This window comes from Hetaerina americana, unplaced genomic scaffold, assembly GCF_022747635.1.
Source record: "Hetaerina americana unplaced genomic scaffold, ioHetAmer1.1.p SCAF_4, whole genome shotgun sequence".
Lineage (NCBI taxonomy): Eukaryota > Metazoa > Arthropoda > Insecta > Odonata > Calopterygidae > Hetaerina > Hetaerina americana.
Window position 1 is genome coordinate 52,350,856 of NW_027286985.1, and position 24,960 is coordinate 52,375,815.

General features: G+C 37.3%; 2 protein-coding genes and 1 long non-coding RNA gene across 4 annotated transcripts in view; 2 read left to right on the forward strand and 1 right to left on the reverse strand.

Annotated features, from left to right (window-relative positions):
* The window catches only part of LOC139691814 (matrix metalloproteinase-2-like), a 595,651-nt gene extending 588,951 nt beyond the window's left edge, over positions 1-6,700 (forward strand). For both annotated transcript variants that reach the window (XM_071589694.1, XM_071589693.1), the window contains 2 exons: positions 1,715-1,818; positions 2,477-6,700. In XM_071589694.1, the coding sequence (XP_071445795.1) occupies positions 1,715-1,818; positions 2,477-2,739 (367 nt within the window). In that variant the 3' untranslated portion in view covers positions 2,740-6,700. The remainder of the gene's footprint in view (positions 1-1,714; positions 1,819-2,476) is intronic.
* A 2,874-nt stretch (positions 6,701-9,574) lies between these two features.
* Positions 9,575-9,979, forward strand: LOC139692204 (uncharacterized). Its single transcript, XM_071590265.1, has one exon. The coding sequence runs from the start codon at positions 9,575-9,577 to the stop codon at positions 9,977-9,979; it is 405 nt and encodes a 134-aa protein (XP_071446366.1).
* Positions 9,980-10,174: 195 nt separating this feature from the next.
* LOC139692271 (uncharacterized) overlaps positions 10,175-24,960 on the reverse strand; it is a 55,173-nt gene continuing 40,387 nt past the window's right edge. The window contains exons 2-3 of the long non-coding RNA XR_011701724.1: positions 19,988-20,071; positions 10,175-11,002 (exon numbers count right to left, since the gene is read on the reverse strand). This is a non-coding gene — a long non-coding RNA (uncharacterized lncRNA). The remainder of the gene's footprint in view (positions 11,003-19,987; positions 20,072-24,960) is intronic.

Genomic DNA, 24,960 nt, shown 5'->3' on the forward strand with positions numbered 1-24,960 from the left:
GTTGTATGATTTTAAGTAATAATGCAAAATTGACCTCTTAATGACTAATGGCCAGAAGAACATCAACATTAGTTATACTCTTCACCTTTGCCAATATTTTAAATTAGATTACAATACAATGTGTTAGCAGTGGTTGAATAACAAGCTATCCCTGCCATGGTAAACAAAGTTAGTTAGTTAGCCTCTTATTAATTCAGATAAGTTTAGGTCATTCCCCTCCTCAATATTTAATCAGCTGCAATTAAGATTGCACTACACTCAGAATTAATACTCTTATAACTGTTTGTACACCATTTAGTTGTTTGAAGAGCCTTATGAAATTTCAAAATACGGAACTCATATAAAATGAATAGCGTAAACTTCTGATCTAATTACTCATGTAATTCAAATATGTTTCCTTCCAAGCTTCTCAAGGGCATGTTGAGGGAGGGATGGGGGTGAGGATGAGGGGAGGGGGAGTGTGTTGTTAGGTGGTGTGGAATGGGAAGAAGAGGTTGGGGAAGGAGTGGAGAGAGAGGGAATGAAGTTTGGGTGGAATGGGAAAGGAAATTTTTGTGAAAGTATTTAATAGAATGTAGGTTTGGTTGGAGAGTGGAATGAATATGGTGGGAATAGATTGTCAGAGGAAGTGTTTTGTCCAATTTCTGTTATTCTTATCCACTTTCTCTGCAATATCCACCTTCTGCTTCACTTCCCCAACTTAGAGTCAGGTATTGGGTTTTGTCAATTGGGGAGTGGAGGGAAAGAAATGGTCCACCGCACTATGTGAATATTGGTTGAAGTATGATTCTGTAGGTGCGAGTCAATATCTTTATTGTCCACTAATGCCTACGTATCCCACTCCCTACTCCTAGTGTGGAGTAGTGAATGGTGAAATATTGGAGTGTGCTGTTGAATGGGAATTTTACTGTCAAAATTAAAGGAATGAGGCATGTTTTGGGACTGGAGCCAGTGGAAGGTTTTTTTGTTACGTGTACATTTTGGAAGGCTAACTAGTGGGACTTGGGGAAGGGGGGATATGTAGGGGGGAGGGAATGGATGAATTTTAGATAGTTGAGGACTGGGAGAAATATTTAGAGTGGAGTAAGGCAATTTATGGTTGAAGGGATAAATGAGGTACTGGAGGAAGGAGGATGACTCCCTCTCTGGTTCCTTGATTTCCTATGGTTATCCCTTTGATCTGCACTATCCTTGAACCCTACTTCCTTCAATACCTCACCAACAGCCCATTATTTACTTATTATATATTCCCCACTTTCCCTGTTAATTCCTTTGCTTCTTCAACCTCCCCATCTCCAAATCCCTCCATTTCGTCATTTTTCTTCCTCATATCTACACTGCTAGCATGCATTTTAAAGGATTTTTGTGGATATACTTGTCAGCCTCTTGAAAGTTCTTTTCTATCAAGCCAGGTGTCACAAGTTTGATTCCCACCTAGTTGGGTATTCCTCCACTTAGGGCATGGGTGCTTATAATTGTCTAAATATTATGTTTAAGGGTTAGGTGGAAGAAGGAACTATATAGTCTCTATCTTATCTCAATAAAGGCAAAAACAACAAATAACATATAGTATACCACCCATCCAGACCTCTATGAACATCATATCATTTGTCCCTTTGTTTGGACTAGTTGTGCAGTTTCTTTTCATTGTTTAAGCTCAAAAAAATGTAAAGCATGTCATTTGTTCTGTTAATGTTATTCATTTACTTTGCAGGCTGGATGAAATGAGTAAAATGGTTGAGCTTGACTACCCCCGTGATATGCGAATGTGGAGGGGAGTCGATTACAACATTGATTGTGTTTTTAAGTATTATGATGGTAAGTATATTAAATGTAGTTTTTAATAATTATATAATTCAATAAATAAAATAAAAGTATTAAAGAGAAGTTAATCTGAAACGTGGTTTATACAATTAAAGTTTTACCATTAGCAAAAGCTCCTTAGAATGAGTTAAATGTTAATTTAAGGTTACTGGAGAATTTTTGTTTTAGATAAAACGTATTGCTCGATATTTTATTATGATACATTATTTGAATAATGATTATTAAAAATGTGATGGCTTCTGACAAATTTTTTAATGATAATTTATAGCTTACATTAGTGGATATTTCAGCTTGCATAATATTTGTAAGACAGGAATAAGTAAAGAGTTGAAGGTGATAGTTTAAATATTTAATTTTAATGTAAGCTATGTAAATTCAAGAACAGGTTTATGCTTGTTGTATTATATCGATGTTTGAAGTTGGGTTATTTCATCCTATGTCAAATAATTCATAGATTAGCTGTTTCTAGTTAGTTGCCATGTTGGTACAAGTTAATTATTCCTGATTATTCATGTGAAGGTACTCAACCTACCTAAGATTCATACTTTGATATGGACTTTGGAATTTGGCTTTGCTTGAAAATATTAAGTGCCCATTATTGCTCTTGATTTTTGTTACATGGTCATACATGTCAATTTTTCATTATTTGCAGGAATCACCTACTTCTTCAAGGGCAAAGGATACTGGGCTTTTGATGATCGAAAAATGAGAGTCAGGCACAAAGCACAGAAGCTATCTGCTCCTAAATGGATGAAGTGTCCTGTAGGTGAAGAGAATGATTTAAGACCATCTCAGGAATATGAACTTGAGGAACGCTTTGGAGTATCCAAGGCATTGCCTTGTAGGACTTTCAGTGTAATGTCAATCCTACTCTCAGTTGTATATCATTTTTTATCATCACATATTCCTTTGTAAGCTTTTCCCATTAACATAAACCATCTAAAGTGTTATGTGGACAATAGTTGGTGCAAGTGATTTTCTGGCCTGACCAAATTTGGATGGTATTACTGCCAATGAATGAGTGCAACTGGTGTTTTAAAGCTTTTGAAATGTCCCTGCATTGTTTTTAATTTTTCATAATTGGGATATTTTCCCTTTTTAAGAGTCAATTTTCATAATTTATACTTATTTTTGTTTTCCACCTTTGAAGGTAGGATATGGATTTTCTAGAAGTTTATTTTAGGCACTCATGGATTCATCAGAACTACTATTTTGGTGACCTTTCAAACTTAAGCATCCCCATACAACTCAAAGATATCCAAGTTAGGTTAAACTGGTACTATTTGGGACTCTTGATTGAACGATAATTCCCTCATATCCATGTATGAACTTTCCATCATGTTTATCCGCATGGGATAAGAGATAGTCTTAAATTAAAGGAACGACTTTTATCAGGCTCAGACTTAATGCTCAGGTCTCCCAATCATCGATTCTTTTGTCTGGACAACTGAGCGGGATGTTGCAATGCCCCTTGTCCCTATATGCTTGAGCCTTTATGTAATGGATCATTTATTCACAGAAATATTTAAAAAATTCAATAAATTATGAATGGTTGCAAAACTGGTTATTACAATTCTCCATTATTAAAGTGGTTATTATATTTCTCCATTAATAATAATATAATATAGAATTTTCTTGATGGAACCTTAAGGACAGCAAAGTTACTTGAGACTCATGAGAAATGAACCAAAACTTTCTGTAAAGAAAGCTCTCTCACTGATTTATCCCCCTGAGGTTATTATACTCGAGTAGTTGTTGTTAGGGAAGGCTACCAACAGCTGAAGTAATTTTTGTCATGAGAGATAGGGGGGTAATTTTGCAGAGGTAGGATTTTCAGAGAATGGGGAAAGGGTGGAGAGAACCTCGGCATTAGCATGACCTTGCTATTGGCCAAAGGCACCATAGGATTTATATGTAGTGCCCCAACAAATGAACATCATACTCCCAAGTTGAGCAATCTCCACATGATATCCAAGGAGAGATCCTACTACTTGACAGTGCCATCCAGGATTGCATTTTGTGTACTCTTCTATTTTATCTTTCCAAGTCAATCAAATGCTACTTACTCAATGTCCTCATGATATACTATGCTTGCATATCAAATGCTAAGGAGGAGAGAATTTGAAATTGCTCAGCCTAAGTTTAGTGGAAAATTAAAAAAATAATTGCATAGTCTCTGCACTCAAAATTTAAATTTTCTCACTGAGGAACAGATGCTCTGTGGACTACCTTTTGTCCAGCTCCTACCGTTCAACCTATCTGAGAGGTGTCCCTACCAGGAGCAAGTATCATCGCTCCCATCAGCACAGCTATAGGGGACATCAGAACGCACAATCCCTTCCATCACGTCAAGGTTTTAGTCCATGGGGAAGGCAATATCAGGAATGGTTAATGGAGTGATGAATATTTCTTTAAAATGCACACTGATGTGAGAAAAAATGTGAAGTGCACTGATGGACATTGAATTCAATGACATCTCGTGAAGGACCAGCATAGCAAAAAAAATTGAACTTATTTGAAAACACCTTACAATGACGTTTCTTGTGAATTTCAACATCATCATCAGATGCAAGCAATGGAGTGTAATACCTGACTGAACTTTAATCATTCCATGCATTATCATAATTGGGAATTATGATTTAAATTAGTAGAAAAGTTCTTTTCTGTACAGCATTGTATCTCACTTGCCAAGAAAGTACTTGAAAATTAGTTAACTTATTTGTCCTAGAACATAATTACCAATCCATATTTTGAAGACTAACAATAGTTGATTATAATTTCATTTTGTACATCGTCACTTTCTGCCATGTTTTTATAATATTTTAAATGCAAATTTAATGACTCAGAAATTTTATGATGCTTTTTAAGTAAAGTTAACTATCGTACATAGTCCCTCCATTGACAAGAATTCTCAAGACCACTATTTCTTCTTCACTTTAACCACCCTTAATCATTTTTTACCACCCAATTCTCAGGATACACAACCCCCAGAAAGAAGTCTCACTTATATTTTTTTTAATTCACGTCACTATGATCAGATGATGTGTAGTTAAATGAGATGTGTAATTTTACAAAATAATATGATCCTTGCAAAGGCATCTTTCAGATGCTGGAAATAAGCCTACGCTAGACAAATTTTATAGCATCACCACAATATTAATTGTATTATTTTTACCACACATTTGGATTGGCATATACCTAATCCAATACTTGTTCAGGCTAAAATGATTTCTATTACTCCACTATAATATTCTCTACTTAGAAACCATTTCAATAATCTTTATAGATTTTGTGGCATTCATGCAGAATGGAACTGCATTTTGCAGTAAGCTGTACGATGGATTTATGAGTTGAATTAGAGGGCAGACATCAGTGTTACGAGATGATGAGGTATGATGTTTTTAATATTCAGGACATCATAAATTGTATAACTAATGGAAAAAGATTCATTAGTCAAAGAAAAAAAAGTTCAAATTCTTTCACCGGTCATAATGAGTGCTCTATACTTATTTGTAATATTGTTGAATATTAGAAACATCATTCCCCATGATTTTGAATCACCATTTTTACTGTAATGTGCCAGTAATATTTTCATTAAAAGGTCTGGGAATCAGATTGCCTTAAATATATTTTAATGTGTATTAAATTGCATAGAATTATTGTATGTACTACATTTTGGTAAGAATTTATATACTGTGATACTTCGCTTGCACATGAAAGTTTGGAGAGTTCTTGATAGAAGGCACTGTTTAGCCTCAAAGGTGTTGGCTAATTAAGTTGCTGATACAGAAATGATGCCATGCAAACAATGATTGGTTCTCTGCACTTCCACAACCTTGTACCTTGTCATATTTTTTGAAGATTGCACGCAAGATTCCAAATGTATCCCATGTGCTTTCAATTGTCTTTTTATCTGAGTGTACCCTTCACTAAGCATAGTCCATGGGAAATGTTGTTCAAGATATATAGGTTTCTATGCGAGATCTGCTATTTTGGTTAAAAGTGTTGCCCGCTGTGAATTTGTAAATGTGAACGTTGGAAAACATGCAAGCTCCTTGTAGTGGAAAAAGTTCCTGCCGTATTGTTTCTGAGGCTTACATGTGATGCATTATTAGTGACGCAAATTGGTGTGCAAAACTTGGAATTTACTGCTTGGGCTAATTATTGGTTCAAACTGACTTCTTACTGTGTAAGTGACTTTGTGAATGGAACCTATGCAATACTGGTGCTACCAGCTACAAATGTAGATTTTGACTAGAAAAATGAATGAATTTCTGTATGGGATTGCTTGGAGGTATGTTTCCAAAAGCTTGGTGAAGATATTTGTTAAAAACTGAACTATTAATAAGAGATAAATTACGGTGATGACTATATTTTAACACGATAATAATCTGTGATTTAGAATGATCAGTATAGCTGGTTTTTTTCTTTGTTTGTATTATCACAATATTTATGTTTAACATGTTCATATTTTTATTTAATTTTTATGGATTATTGTGCTGAAATAGTTTCTTAAGTACCACTCATAAAAGGTGTAATTGTATTCTTAAAACCTGTGATTTTATTTTAATATTCTTACCTTTCGTGTACATAGTAAGTGTTAGTTCATTACATACTATTTTTGCTTGAGATTTTGTTTGAAATAAAGAGGGCAGAAGGTGGAAATTTTACAAGTAAATGAATGTTTGAGGAATGAAACTATAACTTTAATTCATCCATCAGAGAATTAATTTTTAATGTTACACTCAATTTTCAATGATGGCTTTTTCATTGTAACAGTGTTATGCATCAATTGACCAATGAAAAATTATTTTAAATGGATTTGCTGGTAATTTAGGAATTAAGGATAAAACTTTGCTAGTAAATGAACTGCCTCGTTGCTCATGGTCAAGACCACAGCATACTAGCACCACAATACATGTATGTAACCACAAATGCATACTATTACAAAGAATTTTATGTGGATAGAATTAAAAAATACATTTTTTGTTCATAATAGCAGAGCTATTTTATTTTTAATGTAGATTAACTCGAACAAATGTTTAAATTCCTAGGAAAAACAAACACATTTACCAAAATGCATAGCAGGTTCACACTTTCATAAATTGCTATAATTTCTGACTTTTTCAATAATCCAGAATTCTCATGATTGTAAAAAATGCTCATATTATGGATACTATGCATTTAAAACACAGCAATGCAACCTAACATGAACTATAGGAATTTCAGTTTTTACATATAAAATTTTTGAAAATCTGGACAACTTTTCTGATCCATTTTTTTTAATCCCAGGGCACTTCTTAGTCCCAAATGAATTACTCTGAAATCTTATGACCTTGGAGAAGTTCCACCTTATTATGGACTACCTGCATTATATTACATAATGAAGCAGTGTGCTCTTTGAAAATATTGCCCAAGTTCAACACCTTAAATGCTCTTAGGGAATATTACTTTATCCTTTAATCTTTTTGATAAGTATGGTAATGATTATCCATATCCAGCAGTTTCTCTAAGCAAGACAGAATGACTGAAATAGATATGTTTGAGGCATTGTATAGAAAATAACACAAAAAGCACTAAGATGGTAAGAAAATTTCAGGATTAAGCCCCAGAGTTGACTTTTCAGGACGTAATTAACACAGAATTTGCAAAACAAACTGATTAACTTTAAGATTCAAAAGAACTAATTAGAGACTGAAATTTTGCAGCTGCTGTTCACCATGTACAAAGCATCTGCTCTGCAAATAACCAAACAAATTAATGTTCAAGAAGAAGACAGTGAAAATGATTGAGGATACTCTCTTTAGAGGAAAGATAAAAAGCTTTGCGAACAGGAGAACATATACGTAATAATATACGGGTGAGGTGGGGTCAAGATAGGCATGGATTCACTTGGGAGGGAGAAAAATTAAAGGTATTAGCCTAAGTAATAAGAAGAGGGGCGTTCACTAGAAGGTGGAAGATTAAGAGAAGAAATCATGAAAGGAAGGCAGTGATAAGTTGCATCAGAGGCAAAACTTCTGATAGATGGTTGAATTAATGAATGATTAGTGAGGTGAATAAAGATGAAATGTGTACCAAAGACATGCATACATATTGAGAGGTAATTGCGGTGGAATCAGAGGTGCCCTTCACCCTGAAGATTGCTGACATCCAAGTCTGGCTATGGGACTGTCATAAGCACTCTATAGACAACTTGGACACAGCAGAAGCCCTACGAGCAAAGAAGAGGCCAAAACTGCTCTGAGCGGGGAGGAATTAGATCGCCTTGACAATGCAGAAGAATTCTCCTCTTCTTAGTAACCTTGGCGGCAGAAAAGGTGAAAGGCCACGGTTTCACAATGGACCAAGGCTAAACACTACAGCTGGATACTTTAACATGACAGAGCAGGATTGGTTTGCGCTCGGTACAGTTTCCGATGTCCCAGTGTGGTCTGAATTGGCTCAAGTACGCCCCTAGGTCGGTGCAGTGGGTGGCGTGCTAAACGCTGTTGGGTGTGTTTCCATTACTTCATCCAAGGCGGCGAAGTAAGTGGCGACATGGCTCGACTCAGAGTGGCAAAGAGGCGGTCGCTATTCCACGAGGGGAAGCAAGGAGAGGTGACGAGGAGGAGGAGGGCCTGCCGTGGATGAAAACTAGATCCTCTAGGGAAGAAGTGAAGAGTAAGGGAGGTGGTTGCTCAATGGGGCGATTCTTCTCTCCTCGGGAGGAGGGGTATGCCAGGGGGAGATACCCACCCCGGCGGAAGAAAAGAAAGTATAGTTGGTGAAGGGTCCCCTGTAAACCCCGATTTCATCATTCATTCGATTTTTTTCTAGTTTTGCCATATTACTGTCTGGAATAGCAAACCTCTGAGGGATGTGCCATGGGGGGCAGCCAACCCCTAGTTACTGGAGCGTGATTGTAATACTGTCTACCATATATTACTCATATTTTACATTATTTATTAATTTATACTCCCAAAATGAAATGAAGCCCTGTCATTAGGAAATCAATTAAGGTGATGCTTGTAGGAAATAAAAACATCTGCACTGGCTCTCACATATTTATTGAATGAAATAACAAGCACAATAATGTAGTACAGTCAAATCTCATTACTATGCCACCTTGCTATTATGCCACTTTTGCTCGGTCCTGACAAAATTCAATACAAAATAAATTTACTATGCCACCCCCAACCCTCGCTACTATGCCACTTTTATGTGATTTTCAACAGGCACGAATCGTGAAAAAGTCTGTATTTATGGGCACTGCTCGATCATTACACTCATATCCTAAAGGCGAAGCGATGAACTACAGCCCTGCTGTGCACAGCAGAACTCAATACGTAATCGCACAACAGTGACATAATGTTTTTAAATTCAGCCCATAATATCAGCTCAGAAGCGCAAGAAAACCAACTTTCCACTGAAGGAGAAAAGGGAGATCATCGATGCCATGAAGAAGGAGCTGAATCAGCCCAAGTTTGCCTGGGAGATTAGCAAGAAATGGGGTGTTGAAGTTAAGAAAACCATCGTGAACCAGGTCTCTGCAGGTGACGTCTCCGACCTGGGTGAGGCGAACTCAAAGGGGTGGATGATGGCAGAGCTTTTTGAGGAGATATTGCATGCTAGGGATGGACGACTTGGCCAGCAGGAACGCAGAGTACTGACCTGTCTCGATAACTTATCTGGCCACCCTCCCGAGCTCCAGCTGAGAAACATCTAACTGGTCTTCTTCCCACCTAACATGAGAGCCAATTCGTAACCAATGGATCAAGGAATCATGGAGAACCTCAATTGCCACTACAAGAAGCTCCTGCTATGCTGGCTTGAGGCAATTGACGAGGGAAAGGAGCTCAAATTCACGTTGCTCGACACTCTACTAGTTGCCCGGCATGCTTGGGAGCAGGTCGGCAAGTTGACGATCAGGAATTGTTTCGCGAAGCCCAAGTTCATCGAAGTGGAGATCCAAACTGAGGCACAGGATGCGGAGCTGCTCGAGATCTGGGAAACTCTGCCCGCCGAGGAAAAGATACACGAGAACAGGGAGATCGAGCTGTCTGACTTTCTCGAAGCCGATGAGCGCCTTGTGACTGGCAGATCTTTTATGCTGGAGGAGATTGAGGAGGGGATGCTGTGCAGTGTGGAGCTGGTGGCAAGCAAAGATGACTAGATAACTGTTGAGGAAGCCCAGAGCACTTGGAGCACTGTCCGGAAGTTCATGCAACAGAGAAGTGGGAAGCCTGGAGTGATGCAAGCATGCGATCGGCTAGACAACAAGATGCATGAGATTTGCCGAAAGATGATGCGCCAGCCAACTTAAGAGCTTTGGACTGATGAGTATCTTGAGAAAATAAAGCTGTTTTTATAAACCCTCGTTACTATGCCAACCTTGCTCGGTCCCTATAGGTGGCATAGTAATGAGATTTGACTGTTCCTTCAATCTACCATCTTTTGACTTGGTTTCATTTTGTTCTTCTTACCTGCCTGGAAAAACAAACCACTTCTGAGGGATGAGTCACCAGGGGCAGCCAGCCCTGGAGTTGTCCAAGTTTTACTTACATATATTGCTTCCGTTTAGGTGGACATATCTTTGAATATTTCATTTTCTGTTACTGCCATGTGCCAGTGGCAGTGACAGAGGGGCACCATCAGGGCTGGGGTTCAGGGTATTCCACATCCCTCCCTGGTGGTTCATTTCTTCTTCAGGATAAAAAGGGCAAACTTGTGGCCACCATCTGGGTGAATAAAAAAGCTTTATTCACACATATAACTTCATACATATGTTTTTTGCCACATGACACAAAATATAAAAATATATGGAGCCCTGTTGGTCCTGTGGTTATACAATAAGAGTGACCACTAGTGTGGGCACCCATATGGCTCTATTTCCACAACATCAACCTTTCAGGTCTGTGAGGGAGCAAGAAGGAAGAAAAAGTTACATCCCCTTCTTTAAGTGCCCGGACCTCCACTCTCTGGCTTTCTACTCTCTGGCGGACAATGAGCAGAAGTCCAGGTGCATTTTGGCACACTTACACTGATTAAATTTTAATCCACACCATGCTGCTTCCACACCTGACGACTGTAGGAGGTCTCACAGTGCCCCTGCACTTCTGGAGCTGAGAACCAGGTCATCTATGTGCATCAGCACGCAGATTGTTTCTTGGCCCATGGAGAATGCTGTCATCACAATCTTCACCATACACACAGAGAATGATTTACAGCAATACAAACAGAGGAGTTAGAGGAATAAGTAGGAGAGATGGACATTTAAGACGTGATGCTAGAATCAAACACAAAAAATGGGGAAGAGGAATACTAAGACTAGCTTGGCAGAAGGGTGAAGTACATTCAATATTGAATGCTTACCAGAATATACCAGAAAACATTTGGTAAGACAAACAGAGATGGAAGTATGAGTGTGTGAAACATCACTTGAAGTTGTCAGACTCGCAATAATGTATTCCTACATTTGAGATGGGAATTCATTCCATAAAAAAGGGAGACTGCAATCACATGCCAATGAACATAACTCCGGCATTGTTATTATAGGTGATCTACCAGTTAAGGCAGATTTGGGATGCATAAAACTGCCAAAAAAATATCTTCTCTCTCCTAAAAAAACATAACCCAACATCTTAATTTGCTAAAAAATCCCTCTTCATCACCATACTTATGCCTTCACCTTCATTCCATCCAACATCCCTATCCTATTCCAGCCCCTTCCTCATTTGCTTAACATTCTCCCCTCTATCACAGTCTTTAACCTCTCATTTACCAATCAATATGCTTTACATCCATTTTTTCTGTCTCCTTGGAATTTCTCCCACCGATCCCCTTTCCTCCCTAAACCACATAGCACCTACTCATATGTTTTCCTTTCTGTCCACTTAATCTTCTCCATCCTTCTCTATACCTACATTTCAAAAGCCTCCAATCTGCTTCTATCATCCTCCTTCAGTGACCACGTTTCCATTCAATACATAACTATGCTCCATATCAAAGTTTTTACAAGTCTTTTCTTAACATCCTTCAACATCCCTGTCATCCAAACCCTCATCCTTGTGGAAGCCTCTTGGCCTTGTGCAATTCTCCTCCTTACGTCCCCACCACTTTGACCATGTTGGTGCGAAACTCTTCCGAGTTACGTAAACTGTTCTACCTGCTCTAATTTTTGGCCTCCTATTTTAATGTTTATCTTAGCCTTTTTCTTTCCAGAAAATCGCATAACCTTTGTTTTATTAATATTGATTCTCATCCCATGCCTGTTGCAATGAATTTCCAATTCACTCAGCAATGCTTGCAACCCCTTGGCTGACTGACAAACTAAAGCTTGGTTATCAGCAAACCTAACTGATTTTGTGAATTCCCCACCCACTTTTATTCCCACCTCCAGTTCTTCCCATGCCTCTTTAATCATTTCTGTCACATACACGTTGGACAGCACCGGTGATGATGGGCAACACTGCCTTACACCTCTTCCTAACACTGCCCAACCGGACTCCCCGTTCCCCACTTGCACCTGAGCAGTCTGAGACATGTGCAGGTTGTTGATTAGCCTCCTATCCCTCCAATCTATTCCTATTTTCTACAATATACTCATTAGTTTTCCCCAATTCACTCTATTGAATGCTTTTTCGAAATCTACAAAACAGGCAAATACCTATTTGTGATATTTTATATTCCTCTCGATTAATAATCTCATTACTGCAATGGCATCACGCGTACCTCTCCCTTTCCTAAACCCAAACTGGTCATCCCCTTAGTAATCATTTGCCTGTCCTTCTCCATCCTTTTGTTTATGATCCTTAGAACTACTTTAGCTGCGTGGGATATCAAACTTATTGTCCTGTAGTCTTCACATGATGTAGCCTTTACCTTTTTCGGAATAGGAACTAACACTGATCTCCTACATGGGATATCAAACTCATTGCTCCGTAGTCCTCACATGTAGCCTTTACCTTTTTCAGAATAGGAACTTACACTAATCTCATTAAGTCTTCCGGCCAGATTCCTTCCTCATAGATACTACAAATCAGTCCATATAGCCTCTTTCTCCCAGTTTTTCCTAAACCTTTTAGTAGTTCCACAGGAATATTGTCTACCCCCACGACCTTATTTAATTTAATTTTTCTTAATACCCTTTCTATCTCATCGTCAAGTGAGCCTGAACCTAGGCTATCTTCATCTATGTCATATTCTCTTTCCATGTATTGTTGGCCTACATTATTTACCATACAGTCCTTCTATGCATTCATTCCATCTCTCTTGAGTTTCTTTGTTCAGCTATCATTTTACCTGAATTACTTCTTACTGTTAACACAGATCTTCCCTTCCAACTTCCCGATAGTGTGTTCACCTTCTTGTATAGCACACCAATTTCAACCACCCTCTGTAAAATTTTCATTCCCTTGCTATGTGTCTTCCACCATGCTTCTTTTGCTCTATATGTTACCCATCTTAATTAATTATTTAACTCTTTGCCCTTCCTTTTGTTAAAATCTGTATTTACATTCTTCTATATCCTTCTCTCATATATCTTTGTAATCATCTCACCTGTGATTCATGGTTTCCTTGTCCTTTTCCCATTAAGAGCTCCTATAGTTTCTTTTTTTGAGTCCTGGTAGTCCAGGGGATAGAGTGTTGTACTACTGACATGGGGGGCTCAGGTTCAATTCCTGGGCAAGCCACTCTGGGCACCTGCAGCTCCACCCAAGCTATGTGATTTTTCGGGTACCAGGTCTGCCTGGGAAACCATAACCGGCACAGGGAAAGGAACTGGCCCCCCTACCCTGATGCATAAATTTCATCCGCCATCGGGCTTAGTACTGGGTGAACTCTACCATCACCCACCTAACTGACCTTTGGGTTGATTACTTTGTTTATATTTTGTTTTGCAGCTTTTGATACCCCTTTTTTGATACATTCCCATTTTTCTTCAATAGTACTCAGCTCTTTTCCCTCATCCATGATTTTCTCTACAGATTAATGATACACCTTCCTTGTCAATCGAGTTAATGCTTCTACATTCCATTTGCTAACCTGCCACTCCTGCCTTATCCTTTTGAAACAAACGTTACACTTCATAGCCACTAACTTATGGTCAGAGTCCGCATTCACTCCCGGGAAGCTGTGCGAATTGATCACACTCTTCCTGAATCTGTGCCTTAACATAATATAATCTAACTGATACCTTTCTAAGTCACCCGAAATTTTCCATGTATACCTACGCCTTTTGTGGTGTCTAAACCAAGTGTTGGTGATGACTAACCCCTGTCTCCTATAGAACTCAATTGCATTGTCCACGTGGTCATTCCTTGTGCCTAAACCGTAGTTCCCCACCTCATCTCTTCCTTCTCCTACCGTTGCATTCTAATCCCCCATCACTATCAAATGTTTTCTTGCAGGAACACACCCGATTATGTCCTCTAACCGATCGTATATCCTATCAACTTTTTCCTCCTTATGATTTCTTGGTGGTATGTATACCTGAACAATGACCAAGTTCGTCGGTTCTGCTTTTATCTCTACTGGTAATATTCTATCCGTTGCTCGCTCTATGTTAACTACGCATCTTCCTACCTCTAAATTCAATATTATGGCAACCCCTCGTGGGCTATAGTCCCCTCCGCTGTATATTACTCTATAACTACCACTCCAGTAATCACCGCTATCCATCCATCTCATCTGGCATAGGCCTAAAATATTTCCTCTTCCCATCTCTCACTTTATATTCTCTTAATTTCCTATCCTCAACATTGCACAAATATTCCAAGTTCCTATTCTAACTAATTTGGTCTTCTTCTGCATCTTCTGTTCTGCTGCTGTCAGTTTTCCTTTGCAAGGGTTTCGTGAGATGACGTTGGAGGGCTTGCTTCTCTTCTTCTGCTGCCGGGCACGACACACGACTCGGCCGAGTTCCGCAGTTTCCAGGACTCACATTCTCTATACTATCCATCATTAAACTCTTGGGCATAATAATTGACATGGATTCCCGTTGCTTTCCTCAATAGTGTTTTTAACGTGACACTATCACCCAATGGCCCCCACTTGGGTCAGATGCCTTTGCAACCGCCTCACTCAGGAACAGACTCTGCATGGACTACCTTCTGTCTGGATCTTACCCTTTGACCTATCTGGCATGTGTGACCCTACCAGGAGCAATCATGGCTCACACCATCATAACTGTTGGGGTCATCAGAACGCACAAGCACTCACACCACTTCATGGTTGTAGTCAATGAGAGGGAATATTGGCATATGTTATGTATTTGCAAATTATTAATGATCAATGCTGCAATTTATAAATTAGATTGGTGTTCCAAACAGCTTTTTTCAGTGAAAATTAGGATTATCAATTGTCTATAAAAAAATTAACAAAATATTATCAAGTGAAGATCAGTTTGTCTTTAAAAAGAGAAAGGGAATGTGAGATGTCAATGCAGTGATGAAAACATTAGTAGAAAGGAACACTGGAATTTCATCTGGTTGCCTTTTTGTGTTTTGTTGATTTTCAGCTCATAGAGTGGGGAAATACTATGTAGATATAACGGAATATGGGAGTATACTAGCAGGATAGGTGACTAATGCAAAATTTGTGCATGGTTAATATGGATAGTTATGGGCAGCAGAGTGTGAATCGAATGTGAAATGATAGAAGGAAGTGAGACAGGATTTTCCCATTATTACCATTAATATTAAACATATATGCTAAGGGTAGCATAGGAATGGTTTGAGCTTGGAATTAAAAGTGGGCAGTGAAATGATTATATCATCTAGATTTGCACAAGATTAAGAAATAGTGAGTGAGACAGGAAAGGGTTTGTAGCAAGTGTTGACTGCTTCATATTAATGAGGCAAGAGAGGTTAGATAAGGAATAACAGCAAGGAAACAGACGTAATGAGATTCTCAGTAAGCAGGAAAGATAAATTAAGCACTGAAAGAAGAGGGAATAAACTAGAACAAGTAAGTGAAGCAGTTGAAGAATTTGAGTTTTATTTCAGAGAAAAAGGGGTAGAGTAGTTAGATCATTAAGAGAAATATATTGAGTTATCAAATGACGCATTTACATAAAGAAGTGAATTGATGATGGGTACACGGGGGTAAGATGTGAATAAAAGATTTACAAAGACTTTAATAGAGTAAAGTGCTTTGTAGATGTAAGACCTGGTCTTGGAAGAAAGAGAATTAGCAGAGATTCAAGGCTTTTGAGAAGTGAGTGTGGCAAAGACTGGAGAAAATATTTTAGACAGGGTGTAAGATAAATGCCGAGGTTTTTTAAAGGGAGGGCAAAGGTAGGGAGTTACAGGAGGAAACAGAATAAGGAGAGAGAGTGAACAGGGGAAATATTAAAAGATAGCTATATGTTGAAGGCTTTCAAGAACAGAGGTTGCTAGATAAGTGGGGTAGAGGAAGAAAGAGAGGAGACTATCTAAGGAGCAAAAAAGCAGGCAGAGGTTATAAAGGAATGAAGAAGGAAATAATGAGGGTCAAACAAATGGAAGCGCTCAGGAAACTTTTGGTTAAATATTCATTAGTGATCATCCAAATCTTACCTTTACATAGGTACAATACCAAGAAGAATACATTTCTTGAGACTCACTGGCTGTTGGATATTGGTCTTCCATGGGTCACAAATGGCCCATGTCAGAATCATGGTGAGCTAAAGAGTAGTGGAGTCAAACTCAATTTAGTTAAGTTATTAGGTAGAGGAAAGAATTTATTATTGACAAGGTTAACATGCCATCCATCAATCACGGGACAGTATAAATTGAGTGGACATTGTTAATGAGATGAAACATATAAGCATGGCAATAAGATATTTATTTTTGCATCTGTAATTTGAAATTCTGCCAGTCCACTGTGCAATAAATAATGGCTTTCGTACCATATGTCCATTACCACATTGTTTTAGTACTAATGTTAAGCAGGGTCCCAAATTTCTCAAAATTCACTGCTGTGGTCATATTTTTTGAAACAGATGCTTGGTGAAGTTGGACATTGGGTAAAAACTTATGAAGTACTTATCTTGTTTATCCTCATTTTGAAAACCCTGCCAGCTTCATGATGGTTACAAGACATTGTTTAGCATTTACATTGTAAACTCAACTGGGTCTCCTGATCAGGAGAGTGAGTTGTATATATCTTTACAATTACTGATACACTTATGTAGGTTCTTAGGTGTGTGGTATGCTGCTCTGAGATGGGTGAGTAATAGATAGATAGATTACTTAGTTTGTATGAATGGCAAGGGATGAAGGGGAGTTGGCACAATTTGTAGGCCATTGACAGAACTGGAGTGAAGGAAAATTGATTTTTAATGGCTTGCTGTTTAGTTGCCTTCATGAGTTTTTAGCTCACTGACTTATGATCAGATCATTTTTGCTATCATTTTATCAAATGGGAAAGCTATGATTCATATGTGGATGATTCCTTGGGTCAGCATAGCTTGGCTCGAGCTATGGTTTTTTCAGGTATTTATCTACAGCTTCTGGGAGACTACATGCAATATAGGGAATGAAATGATCTTCGCTCCTCTAAATTTGTGAATTTCCCATTTGGTAGGTTTCAGTATGAGGTGAGGTCTACCCTCACCTTTGAAATCATCAATCAAGTTAATTATGTATATTGGCTATAGTCTGAAGACTTACTATTTATTACAGAAAAGTTATTAATTTACATGATATGTGTGTAGTCATTAGAATTAAACTCTTATTATCGTACTTCATTACCTTGATAGAGTAGTTCTTGGAAGAGTCAAAATTTAATTATTTAAATTTTTTCTTTAAAATTTATTAGCTTATTCTAAAAAAATTATATTTTTTTTGTTATTTCCAAAAAGCGGAATGATAAATCAAATGATTCCAAATTAAGAGTAATATAATGAAGAAAAATTAAAAATCAAAATTGGAACAAAGATGAATGATCAGTTTTATTTTTAATTTTCTAAAAACCTTTTACTGAAATTTTATTCCCAAACATTTTATTTAATTATTATCAAAATCTTTAAAAATCATGCAGCAAGATTAATAGTCTCTTTATTTTAATTATTACTATTTCTAAACTTTTTGATGATGATGATCAGCACAGTAAACAAAAATTACATACCTCATATTTGTTTAAGGAAGGAAACATGGTTTCTTTTAGTGAACTCAGACACTGCTTTCCAATGATGCTTTCCTAAGGTTTAAGGTTTCCTACCCTTTCTCTTACCAGAAATGGTGTATTCACCCCATTTCATCAAAATTCAAAGAGTTTTTTATGATAAATATCATAACAACTGCTCTATTTAGAGCATCAGATAAATAATAAGCCAACAGCAAAATTTGGCAGAATTACATTTACGAAAAAACTGGTTAATATTATTATTTTTAATGGTATAAGGTAGGTTTTGGATGGACAGAGACTGAACACCCCTACATTTCTTACCCTTGCCTTACGAGACAAAACACGACACTCTTCACTACAATAAATTGCTCTTCAATTCTGGGGTACATTCCATGTACATCCCTCCATTCCATCCAACATGCCTATCCTTATCCTCCTCATACCTAGTTTTGCTAATATTTTCCCTCTACCATAGTTTTCAACATCCCAAAGCTAGAGTAGAAAAAGTTCCATGATGTGCTGCATCGAAAGCATGGTCGTGTTAAGTATTAAATCTTTACGTGGAAGTGCAAAGTTTCTTTTCTACCATCATCATTAAGGAATTCCACAAACTTAAGCCTGAACTGTCATGTTGATCCCAAAGCTAATCAAAATGCCCTGTATTCATCTTTCCTGCCTTCTTTAGATTTATACCACTAACCCTCTCCCTTACCCCACTATGCCTAGTACATCTTGGTTTGCTTCCCTATCTACCTATTTTACCTTTTCCATCTTTCTGTACACCCACATCTCAAAAACCTCCAAACTATGCTTATAATCTTGCTTCAATGACCATGTTCTTGCGTGGTACAACACTATGCTTTATACCAAGTTTTAATGTGCCTTTTCTTGACATTTTTACTCAACAACCCTGTATTCAATGCCTTCCTCTTGGTATGACACAGATCTTCTTTTGATGTCCTTACACTAATTTGACCTAAAACTTCCCAAATGGGTTAACTTTTCCGCCTGCTCCAGACCTGCTAATTTCACGTATAACTTACACTTCCGAAGCCTCATAACCTTCTGAACTTTGTTGTCTCCGGCATAAATTTATGGAATTTACATTACATATTGAAATGAAATGAGTAACTTTGTTATTTCATGCAATCTTTATTTAGAAAATGATCTAGTTTTGACATTGGATGTCATCATCGATGAAGATGTCCATTGTCGAAACCGAGGTCACGGTCTAAATAAAGTGTGAGTGGAATTACAAAGTTACTTATATCATTTCAACTGTTAACCTTAGATTTATTGACATTGATCTTCATCCTACACAAATTACACTAACTTTCTAATGAACTCAACAATTAGTGTGACTCCTCGGCTTACTGGCTAGCTTAACCTCGATCATCCACAAACCTAACTGATTTGGTGAATTCCCCTACCATTGTCATTTCTATCTCTAGTTTTCAAATATTGCTTCGCCAATTTATCCGCCTATAAACTGAAAAACACAGGTGATAATGGACACACCCGACAAGTTAATCATCATCTGTATTTCAATCCTAAGATTAGTTTACTACCGGTATCCATTCTACTCTATTCAGTATGAATTCCTGCCCCCCTGGTAGCTTCTCTGCTTAATGTCCCTCTTATTTTGCCCAGTGTACTTACTTAATGGGATCTTCCCTTTAATTTTTCCTTTTATTGTATTTTATACTTATCCATTGTGCCTCAAGGTGTGTCCAATACATCTGGTTCTTCTTTGCCATAGTTTTATCCATTTGGCCTTTTACTCTTTTGACTGGTTAATGTAAGCATTATATTTTGATTGAGTAGATCGTATCTGGAATACCATCATTAGAGATAAATGTTCCATTAAATCAAAACTAATCAGATGTGTCACTTATTAAATTTCTATTTATAACTATACTTTAAATTATTAACTGATTGAGAGAAATTAGTTTGCTGACTAGGGCATGTCAGAACATAAAGGAAACAGAGACCCTTTCATTGATCATTTCAAAACAATTTTTAGCAAATGATAAATAATATAGAGGATTAGTCAGGTAGGTAACACGCTCACCTTCTAACACTGAAGTCACAGGTTCCAGTGCGACCTCATGCATGTCTGTTGTGTCATCTCTGGTGGTGAGGCCCCCGGATACACCTGATGACAAGGTAAAAGCTTATTGGAATCACAAGTGGTGCATGGAGTACCAGAGGTATCCAGAGAACAAAAAAATCTACATCATTAACATTGATATACTTTGTTATAAAATTTAATGTTAGTAGTAAAGAACCAATAATTGGGCATGAAAATATAATAATAATATGAAGATATAATTTCAAATATTAGTTATGTTCTTCATTGTGATGAAAATCTTCAAGAGCATTTACTTAATTTTAGTTTTGATTAAATCATAAAGTCATATTTTCAAATTTTATATTTAATTTTAGAAGATATTTTGCATAATGTAAGTGGTGGTAGTCCAGGAATAATACTAAAGTTGGACTACTGACTAGAGAGCCCAGGTTCGTAAGCATCTCTAGATACCCTCCACTGTCCACCCAAGCTCTTCCTGGGAAACCATAGTCTATACAGGGAAAAGATCTGCCCCCTCCCTAATGTGTGATTTTCACACACTGTCGGGCTTAGCACTGTGTAAACTCTACCATCACCTACCAAACCAACCTTTAAGTTGATTGCTGTGTTTGACAGTATTTTATTTTGCATAAAACATTCCAAGACACCCCCAAAAAATCAGTGCCATGACTTTTCATGGTACTGATGTACTTTTCATGAGATTTTGCATTAGACTAATACAACCGTGGATTATTCCCATTCTCACCATATTCTGTTTGCTACAGCATATTACATTGACACACTATGAAATTTATCAATTCCTGCTGCCTAGTTAGTGCTCAGGACATTTTTGCCAGTGGAAATGAAGAAGTGTTAGATATGGTAGGGGTAGAGAGAAAGTTGTTGGAAGAAATTTGAGGAAGACAAGACGAGTGGATGGTGGAGACTTTGAAGATGGCAATGAGGAATGAATGATGGAAAAACAAGGCAGAGGGAGAAAAAAAATTGGTATTTTTCATGTAATCAAGGGTGATATAAAGTATCGTGAGCTGAAGAATAAGTTTTTTCAATATGTAGAATGTAGTTTAAGGATATTTTGGGTCATATTAACAAGGGATTATGAACACAATATGTGTAGTGTGAAGGCCCATCAAACATCTGCCATTACCCATAATTATATATAAAATTGCTACTTGGGCCTGCTTGATGTTGCTCTTAAACCAAAGCAGTATTTATGCCAATAAATTTCTATTATCCTCATATCATTTTTTGAATTTGTACAGCATAAAGACCCACCAAGGAAAGGGCATAATTTAAATATATTCTCCAATTAGAATTCCTATTTAGTGGCAATGCATACTCGTAATCTATGTTTATTGCTGGCAGCATTTATATTCCAAGTTTTGTGCAGGCTTTTAATCTTTTTTATCAATTTTAAATTTTCACACCTGGACATCCTGAATCCACTGAATAGGTCAATTGATTAATTGATTGCTCTCCAGTGACTCAAGCTACTGACTTCTCAGCGACAGGGATATGCCAGGACATATTCCAAATTACCTCAGATGTGGTAAAAGTGGCTGCTTTCTGGGCAACAAAAATTTAGAAAAAAAATAACATTTGAAATACTGACCACATTAATAGGCAAAGAATTTCATAATTATCAACTTGCATGAATCAAACATCACATATTTATATTTGATACAAAATAAAATGAAAGAGTGAGAAATGAAGAATTACTTCGAACAGTGGGTTAAAAGAGGCATAAGGAAGGCACAAGAAGAAGGGGGCTCATAATTGGCAATGACTTGAGGCGTGATAGCTTACTGAAGACCATAATTGAAGGATGCATGGAGGAGAAGAATTAGAGAGGAAGATCAAAGATGAACCTTCAGAAGCAGGTAGAGGAAAATTTCAGTGCAAGGAGCTATGAGGGATTGAAGAGATTGGCAGGGAAAAAGTTTGGATATCTGCTAAAAACCATTCTTGGAGTGATTGCATGATGATATATATTAGTAGTATTGGGTATTGGGATGATATGTATGGGTAGTATTCATAAACAAGACATCTCAACATGCATTAGAACATACATGTATTATGAATTACATAGTAGACATAAATCTTGACCATTTATTTTTACACATTAATGCACAGTCCTAGGTATCATTTTTTTAGTGGGCATTGTTTATATGGTGCATCATCTGATAGCATTCGAGTAATTTGTATAGCAAGTGTGATAATTGTCAGAAGATATTTTCGGTAACACGATGCGTATCTTCATTATTTTATTATATATATATATATATATAAATAATAGTCCCCTCGATCCCCTTGTTAATATATATATTATGTGTATATATATATATAGAACTGCGGACCCCTTGGCGCCTTTCGACAAGAGTTGGCTAATGCCGGCGCCGGGTTTCTCCCCAACCTTCCTTTCCCAACCATCCCTAATGGCGCAAATGACCTTAACTGTCGGTCGCCTCCCCTAATAACTACAACTACAAGAAGCAAATAAACGTAAAAAACGAGGTGAGCATAAAATAACGAATCGTTCCGCATAGACGAGCGTATATGCGGAGCTCGTATATTTACATACATGCGATGTTGAATAATATAATTTAATTCTGTACCTATTACACTTAAAAATAGATGTAATTTTAGATTTTAATTGTTTTTATAAATAATTCTCGTCAAAATTTTCAAAACAAGTTCTCAGTTTTTAAATAATGTTACGTGTGGAAGTTTTATGTTGCCGCTTAAAGAAGAGCGAAGTTTCTACGTCGTTTTTCATGAAAAATTAACATAGGAATACAAAAGTTAGGATAATTAGGATTAAATAAGAAAGCATCCTAGAAATTTAAAAGACATTGGATTGTAACAGGCATTTTAGAATGCCTGTTACAATCCTACGCCTGTTTTATTCGACGAGTGCACAACAAAGTTACATAATATTTATTGTGTTCCCTAAATCTCAGCAAAATATTTCGGCAATACCTTATTTCAGCAGTGAGAAAATTGAGCTCGGTTGAGAAGCAGGAAATAGAGGAATCGACGTGAGCAGGAAGCGGAAACCACTGAAAAAGAGGGGCAGTTTGTGAAGCAATCCTCTAGAAGACGGTTCTCAGTCGAAAACACCAGCCATTGTGCCTTCGTTCACATAGTTCTGCTCCAGGATGTGCGTCGATAATGCAGGTAATTATTCATTTTATTAGCAAATTATTTGATTAAAATGTCCACTAATTCATTAGGACAAAAGCTTATGTGAATTTAATGAAAACATTTCGCAGGAAAGAGTTGCGAACTGCGTTGGTTTCACTTTAGCATTACGGACCTAGGAGTGGTTATTATTATCATGTCAATTAGCATCGTGCGCATGAACAAAGATCCAGAAACTCCATTAATTTATACGAAAATGCCATACTGGAGATAGTATTTGAATACGCGTAATGATTGGAAATAGGTGTAATCAGTTTCAAAGCGTAAAACACTTAGGATATATATACATTTATAATTATTGTCAGAAACAGCGAGAGCCCATATTGCCACTAAAAATGTTCAAGAAACGATTGGTTTAGGGAAATTTTACGGTACTGTTGATGAGGATAGTTTTTCCCTTTTACATTCATACTTCGTTGCAGTGGTCCATGATGCTGTCTGAGCGTGTGCACTGACAATGTCTGAACTGTGCCATCAATAAGAATTTTTAGCTTTCACTTAAGTCAAAATTTATACTCTAAAATTTGGGGGTAACATAATTAAAATGAATAAAGTAATATTAGATGAAAAGTAAAATGAAAACTATACATCAAGATTATTTTTCCTGTCTTTCTTTGCACAACGCGTTAAGTAAAATGCGTTAGGAATGACGCTTATTGCTCTTGTCATCGTGAGGTAGGAAATATAAACGATTTTCAGTATTTGAGAATGATTAACCAGTCAAATAACGTACAACTGTGAAACAAAACGCCATTTCATTGTACACAGTATGCAGGCAAAATTACGTCTTTCTAGCAATCATAGTAGAATATTATTTTTGGAGCAAATCTTTTGACTGAAACGGCATGGTTCCGATTAACAATGGCAGCAGTTGCAACAATAGGTGCATAGGAAACGCTGGGATGGCAATATTTTAGTTTTAATTGTAAAATATGTCATTTAATTGTTTGGGGATAGTGAGCGACAGCAGGTTGAGATCCCCAGGGACAGAAAGACCAAAGAAGTTGGCTCAGTCGTACGTAATTTTTACCTGCCGTTTTCCATTTCGCTATTTTTTTCAATGGTACCTCTTTCTTCCAGCACGTATAGGTTTCAGTGCTCGATGAAAAAATTAAACACTGCTCTGTAATTTACGAGAGCACCCAAAATCTGATATGGCCACTTCCAGTCTATATTTGGGATTGAGAAATCAAAACAAATTCATGCGATGGTTGCCAGATGTGGTCTCGTCCGTGGAATAGGCATTTCAGACACCCGACGTAATATTCAGAAAATACGAGAATACGAAAATACGTTAACTCTCACAGCTCTTTATACATGCAAAAGACATCAAGAACAGAATTTCTGGATATGTTAAGTACATGACACCGATGCCGCTTGTTCTGATGAATGTTTTCTTTTTGTCTTCGCTAATACGAACAAACCATAAAAGAACCAACCTCAAAGAGTCCTTTTCAGGAATAATAATGTATTACAGGAGAGATATTTCCGATTCGTTATTATTTTGGTCAAATCGTTCGTAGTAATAAGTGTTTTAGAAGAGAGTGGACATTAAGGCGAGGACATCAATAGAGAATCGGTGTAGGAAAAGTGGGTTTTGGCACAGGTGCCAGTTTATTAGAGAAAAATATGTAAAGAAAAGACTAACGTAAACTTTATTACAGAGCCCATTTTAGTGTGGCTCTGAAACTTGGTCGTTGATAAAAGAGGATAAACGTAGATCGGCGACTTTTGATACGTGGGTGTGGAGA